Source organism: Fukomys damarensis, unplaced genomic scaffold (genome assembly GCF_012274545.1).
Source record: "Fukomys damarensis isolate Sample0158 unplaced genomic scaffold, DMR_v1.0_HiC HiC_scaffold_38, whole genome shotgun sequence".
Lineage (NCBI taxonomy): Eukaryota > Metazoa > Chordata > Mammalia > Rodentia > Bathyergidae > Fukomys > Fukomys damarensis.
In genome coordinates this window covers 78280518-78287612 of record NW_022900950.1, presented here as the reverse complement: position 1 = coordinate 78287612, position 7095 = coordinate 78280518, and the positions used below count along the sequence as shown (strand labels likewise).

Sequence of the window (7095 nt, the reverse complement as noted above, 5' to 3'; positions counted from 1 at the left end):
AGAGTAGAGAGTAGGTACCTACTAATTTCAAATTAAAATTATTTTAAAAAAATTATTTTTTTTTTTTTTTTTTTTTTTTTTTTTTTTTTTTTTTTTTTTTTTTTTTTTTTTTTTTTTTTTTTTTTTTTTTTTTTTTTGTTGTACCGGGGATTGGCCTCTCATCCTTGTGCTTACAAGGCAGGCAGGCAGAACCACTGAGCTAAATTCTCAGCAAGATAATGTATTTTCTACCATGTTTTCCTCTTCTAATTCCAAAGAGCACTGTATATCCCTGGCCAATTTGCAGAACTGAGCATAAAAACCTCCATTTTCCTGTTGGCTCTTTGTCTGAAGACTTCTCAAACCAGGCTTGACCTGGGTCATAGTTATGAGCCCCGTGATTGCCAATATCTCTGCCTCCTTGGTGCTGACATCTCCTGAGCTCAGTAGCCAACACCGTTCTGAAATGGGGGGGCACCTCAGTCTCTCACTGAGGGAAGTCTGCAAACAGGATGCGATCCCTTAAGAGAACGATTGTTTTAGGATCAGGAGGTCCACGCAAAGCTTGTTCTTGCCTGCGGAGTGAGGGGGAAGTTGAAAATTCATACGATGTGTTTCTCTCTCAGTCAGTATTCAGTTTTATGTAAACTCATGCTATATATAAGGGTGGCCATTGATAGAATCAGAATTCAGTTACCACAGTATGGTGATACTTTTTAATTGATATAGAACCAACATCCTACTCCGTGCAGAGCACTGACGATCCCACTGTCACTCACTTTTAGGACTGAAAGGAATTTCAGAGAAACCGTGTTTCACCCTCAGAAAGTTCTAGAAAAGTGAGGTGACCTGACCAGAATCGGTCAGGCTGCAGTACAGGCTGCAGGGATGGGGAAAGAGGAAACTTGAGCTGGAGCTCAAGGGATGCAGCCACTAGACTAGCTGAAAGCTGAGGACATTTATTTCAAATACCATATCATCACAATAGCAGTTTGGCTGGTGACCTTTGACACCTTTGAAATAGTTGTGCTCAGCCATGGGCAGCTGGGTTAGCTGGTGAGTGGCCCGGTCTGGGAAGTGGTTAGCACTGCCCTGTCCAAGGCCAGCAGGAGACACACAGAGGCAGACATGGCCGCTGTGGGGAGCTGGATGACCATGTGCTGTAGCTCCTCAGGTGCAGGGTCTGGAAGAGCTCAGGAGCCTGAGGCGCTAGGAGGCCGTCAGGGTCTGTCTGATCTATAGTACTGAGTTCCAAGGAGAAAAAAGAATAGTATCAGAATGTATCTTTATGAATTAGAATGTTCTTGTTTTAGAAAACATAAACTCTGTATAAATATGAAAGCCCGAGGAAACTGTAACAATGAAATGCTACCCGTCCAAGTTCAGCAGTCTTGCTTCAGGTAGCAGTTATTCTGGAAATATTCACATATGGTGCATTAAGGACAAAGGAACTGGTCTTTACAAGAACTACCTGCGTATCGTTTATCAAGCCAAGGCACAATGTTTTGGTAAAGAGAAGCAAACTTTAAGTAATACCTTATTTACTTTAAACGCCAAGTGCCCCACTGGAGGATGGTCTCAGAATGGAGACTGTCCCACGTAGAAAGAACGTGAGTTGGGGTTGGCTTCCAGAGGACACAATATTTTTTAGTCATGAGGAATTCCTTTTGAAGATAAGGAGTGTTTTTTGTCCTTCCGGTGTGTAGCATCCCTGGGACACAGAGCAGCGCAGCGGTGGGTAAGCCCTGTCGTGAGGCCCTGTGGCTTTCTGTGTGACAGTGGACACTCAGAGGAGGCTCACGCGTGGCTGTGTTGGGGCAGATGTCATTTCATCTCAGGGTCTGGGCTCCGGACAGGAAATGCAGCAGTGCACTCATGTGTGAGCCACAGGCTCACTCTTCCCAAACTGGAGTCGTCTCCGGCCGGGATGCGGACTCAGCCATTCTCTGTCATGGCTCTCAGGCAGGCCGCGGTCAGGCACAAGACCTAGGGTGGCCACACAGCCCCACTCATCAGGCTGAGCTCATTGTTTCTTCCCAATTTCAAAAGACACAGACAGTCCCAGTCCCCAGAGCATAAATTCAGTGACTTACTCCTTCAAGCAATAGCGTTTCTGCCTCTTCCTTTGAAATCCTTAGAATGGATTTTTTAAACTGTATCTTCTGACGAAGTGTTATGTAAGGAAATTCTAGAAACATTTCTTTTCAATTTCCAGTTTGAACGGCTGAACCTTGCACTTCAGAGAACACTAGCAAATCATAAAATAAAAGAAAGCAGGTAAGTGGAACGATTGTAGCTGTGTGAATTTCCAATCATGATTGTCACCTTGCTGAAAAGACCCAGTACCTACTGAATGCATGGGCTTTTTTTGCTCACTAAGGTGTGCTGGAAAAACTGGAATAAATGTTTCAGCTGTTACTAATTTGAAAGTAAGTATATTTAATTTTTACATTTTATAGATGACTAAACTTAAGTTTATTCACCATATGTAGGGATTCACAGTTGTTTGGAAAAGGCACAGCCAAGGTTCAAGCCTGAGCTTTGCAGAGTCCCTGCCTTATCCAGGTGCTGCTCCAACATGCTCCTCTCAGCCTTTCTTTCATCCCCAGGGATGATGTCCGTGGTATTTGACAGGGAAGGCACAGAGCCCCCCAAATCAAAACAGATTCCTTCTCTGAAGGGTGTACCCAAAGCTACAAGTGGAAAACTGGGGGCACCCAAACCCCAACACACGTCAGAAGAAGGGCAGGTGTCCAGGGGTACTGGAGGAAGAGGACTCCAGACCAGGGACCATCTATGAATCCTTGTGGAGGGTTCAGTATTCTCCCACCACCTTGCTCTCCCTGGTGAATATCCGTTCTGCTTATCTTTTCTTTGCATTCTGTTGCAAAATTTTCTTTAAAAGGTTTCCGAAGATGCTTCCTACACGGTGACATTTTACTGAAACATAATTCCTATATGTGTAACTTGGCACATTTACTGCTGTGGGTAAATGGATGGACCTGTCTTTCGATGGTCTGAGATTCCAAAGATGAATCTGTAAAAACATGGGATAAATGCTCGAGTTCAATTTGCAGAATAGAACAGACCAGTCCTACAAAGAGGGAGATTTGACAAATGCATTCCTCTACCTGGACCATGGGAGGACCAGCAGCCCTGGGGATTGTCTATATTTTCCCTGCTACCCAGCTGGCCCCAGACCGCAGGGAGCAGGACTGAGCCAAGAAGGGGTCACGGATGGGCCAGAAGGAGCCAGTGTGGCTCTGGGTCTGACAGGAGCATTGTTTACACAAGTGATACGCGAAGCATTCCAGAAGCCTCAGACCTTAATCCTACTTGGGCTGATAGGACACCGCAGCCCTTCTTGCTCTGCTACTGTGGCGTCCGCTGAAATCCTTGGCAGCCAGTTGGCTCAGAATTTATTCTCAGGGCTCTGTGTTCCGACAGCCACATGGAGATGAGCAGGGAGGCTGTTTCCAGTGGTGTCTCTTAAAGGAAATCTCACCACTTAAGCAAGCATCATTTCATTTGGAAATCTTGAGAAATCTTTTCCCACTTTCCTGATTTATTAAAGAAGAAGAGTTGGTAGTACTTCTAAATGACAGCCGTTCGGCTGCTGACGTACAATTTGTTCTCCGCGACTGCCTGCCGCGTGCTGCGTGGCTCCTCTCTGCCCCGCCTGCTTTGCCCTCAGTCGTCGTCCCCGGCTCTGGTTCTCTCCCTCGCGTTCCTGTGGGCAAATCTGCTACCATCTCTGCTGTTCTGCTTGCCAGACACTGAACACACGTAACCACATTTTATGCTATTTAGTCTATTCTGGCCTTGAGAAAGCGTATTAAACAGTAACTGGATCTTGGATGAAGAGCAGGAGGCCCCACGGCCACCACTGTTTTTAAGGGAATGGGTTTCAGTACAGTCATCGTGAGCACTTCAGTTCTTCTGCTGTGTATCTTTCTGGGATCTTTTTGACCCCAGCATTCTGTAATGACCACATGGCTGTGTGTGTGTGCATATGTGTGTGCGTGTGTGTGACACACGTGCATTTGTTGGTGCATGTGCGAGTGCTGATGCCTGCTTGCATTTGTGAGGATGAGGACAGAGGGTTTAACTGGCACTGCTGTGTGCTGCCCGGACTGGCCATGGCCTGATCACACCCCACGGGGCTGGGAGTGGAAATGTCAGAGTGAAGAGGTTGCTCTCGTTCTTTAGAAAAAGAAAGGTGTTGCTTAGATGAGGGAAAAGGAGCAAATCTGAAGATTACAAGATTGTTAAATATAGGGAAGGGTCCAAAAAGCAATTTGGGACCTCTGGATCCAAGCTGGACATAACATGCCGTGATCCTCAACCCACTCAAATGTAGCATTTCTTCCTAGTATTTAGTTGTAAGCAGTGATGAAGGCAGCCTGTATGTAAGCATGGCCTGTCTAGTGGGACGCTGAATCTCAGATAGAGCCTGTGGTGTGTAAATGGTACGGGCAATCACTATCATCAGAAATTGTCAAGCAGCAGTTAGCCAAACATGAACCCCCAAGTTGTCCAGTTGACATTGCTGAAACTTCTTGTTGATCGTAATGTGTACACTGTGCTACCAACTTCTCTACTGTAGAAAGCAGTGCAGTAATATTAAAGAACGGGTTTTTTGTTACTAGTTCTTTTATACAAGCATAAGGATGAAAGTTTAATATAGTACTGCCTGCGAGATAAATGTAGAGACTCTTAAAAGCAAAAAATACTTTGACTTTGCTTTAGAAAAAAGACAAAACATGACGCTGAAAAGTGAAATCGACCAGTATGTTGATTTGCCTTCCTCACTGGATGATCAGAATACCCCTGAGGATATCTCCCCCTTCCTCGTTCTGAGGAGGAACCCAGGGCTCACAGCACATGAGGGGCAAGTGCACTCCACTGAGCATTTCTCTCAGCCACACTGTCCACCTTCTGTGCCAGTCCACACTCCCGCTTTCGTGACACTGTATGTTCTCATAGTCTTGGCCAATTTAAAGAGAACTTCATGCCAGGGCCTGGGGCACAGGCCTATGATTGTAGCAGTGTAGGAGGCTTGGGAGGATCCCACATACTGAGGCCCTGTCTCAAATCAAAATTATAAGGGCTGGGGATGTAGCTCAACCTGAAAGCCCTGAGTTCAACCCCCAGGTACCAGGACGGATGATAGATAGATAGATGGTAGAGGATAGACGGAATATATTGGATTTAAAAGGCAAATGTGCCTCACTAGAAGGAGGCAGCACTGGATGTTGGGTGTATTGGGGGCTTTTTCAAAGTTGTTTTGGGCTCTGCCTGTCACCACTTTCTCACAAAACCCTGAGCCAAGGCTTCTCCTGCGAAACCATCTGTCATCATTTTTTGTGTTCCATGTAACCTGGAGTTTTAATGTTCAGTTATCAGCTTATAATTAAGACAACTGAATTATTTCCAGGAACTCCTTGGATAAAGAAGACTTTGAGAAAATGATTGCAGACCAGGCAATTGCAGCAGGTAACGGAATTGTTTAAGTCGGTGTAATTAGGGTGTAGTACCCCGGACTCGCAGGCCTGACACTTTCTCTAAAAGTGTCCTGCTCAGTTTGCTGGTGAGTCCCAGTTTGAAGCGTCCGCTGTTATTAACTGTGCTAATGTAAAGCGTGACCCTTCTGCATGCTGTCTGTTTCTGTTTGACCTTAGACAGTTCCTCTTTTATCGTATTTATTTGCTGAGAAATAGATAAGGCCAAAATGGGGAGCTGATTCTCACAGGCTTTGACTTTGAAGTGAAGCGTTCCTCAGTCATACATGAAAAATTCTGCTCAACAAGGTGAAAGAAAGATTTTTTTTTTTTTTTTTTTTTTTTTTTTTTTTTTTAAAAAAAAGTTTTTTTTTTTTTTTTTTTTTTTTTTAGAAAGCAGCCCTGGGGAAAAGGGGGGGCAGTGTTCTCACATTAATAATTAGTTTTGGGGAAAATAGATGAGTCAAAGTTTGCGTACATGGACCAAGCGGTCACATCTTTCTAAAAGTATATTATTATTATTATTTACTATTACAATGGCTTATGGGTATTGAGCCCTTCCTAGAAGCCAGGCATGACTTTAAACGCATCCCTGTGGATCACTGTGGTGCCTTGAAGAGGACAGTATTGTTTTTTCTACATTGAAAATGAGAAAAATACGATACCTAGAGTGTAAAGAATAAAAGAAGTTTTGAAAGGAGAAGCTGTAGAAAATAAATATTTTAAGCAAATATTCATTCGGGTAACGTTAAATAGTAAGAGTCTTATTTGGGGCTGGGGATTTAGCTCAGTGGTGCTACCTCTTAAGCACAAGGTCCTGAGTTCAATCCCTGGTGCCACCAAAAAAAAAAAAAAAAAAAAAAAAGTCCTGTTTTACTCAGGAAGAAAAAAATGCATAGTTATGTTCAGAAAAAAAATGAATTTCAGTGACTCTGAATTAATTCCAGATCCCGACATTTATACTTCAGGAAGCCCTTTGAGGGGAGGGTCCTTCATGAAAATGTATCATTGTATTATTTGTTTCTGGTTAATAGAAAAATGGGAAGGCTTGTTTGGAAATGGATTTCATTCTAGACTTGTAGCTTTTGTAGTTTTGATTTGGGCTGCATATTGAAGCCAAGGCCTCCTCCTGCTAAGCAAGCGCTCTGCCACCGAGCCAGGCCTCCAGCCCTTCCTCCTGGGATTCTAATTAACCTTTTACAGTTAAGAGTAAGAGGAGTGAAATGAGTACTTTGTGTCCCATCGGTCCTTTCTCTAGAAGTCAACTCTCCGGGCTCCTTACTCGGAGGCGTTAGACTTGAGAAGCTTCGCTGGCTGGAGCTGACCCAGTGCGGGTGTCCGGCCGGGGTGGGACGGCGTGGGCCGGTCCCACGGGGCGGACCTCGGGCGTGGCGGGCCAGAGATGTGCTGTGTGCTTTCAGGCGTCCCTGTGGAGAGCATCAAGGAGTCTCTGGGCGAAGAACTGTTTCGAATCTGCTACGAGGAGGACGAGCACCTCCTGGGCGCGGTGGGAGGCACGCTGAAGGACTTTCTGAACAGCTGCGGCACCCTCCTGAAGCACCGCGGCCAGGGCGGCGCGGCGGGGAGGAGGGCCGGGCCGGAGGACGCCTCCATC

General features: G+C 45.2%; 1 protein-coding gene across 1 annotated transcript in view; it reads left to right on the top strand.

Annotated features, from left to right (window-relative positions):
- Positions 1–7095, top strand: part of Gucy1a1 (guanylate cyclase 1 soluble subunit alpha 1) — a 56233-nt gene that overhangs the window by 28860 nt on the left and 20278 nt on the right. Inside the window, exons 3-4 of the mRNA XM_033759899.1 lie at positions 2195–2256; positions 5417–5473. Of these exons, the coding sequence (XP_033615790.1) occupies positions 2195–2256; positions 5417–5473 (119 nt within the window). The remainder of the gene's footprint in view (positions 1–2194; positions 2257–5416; positions 5474–7095) is intronic.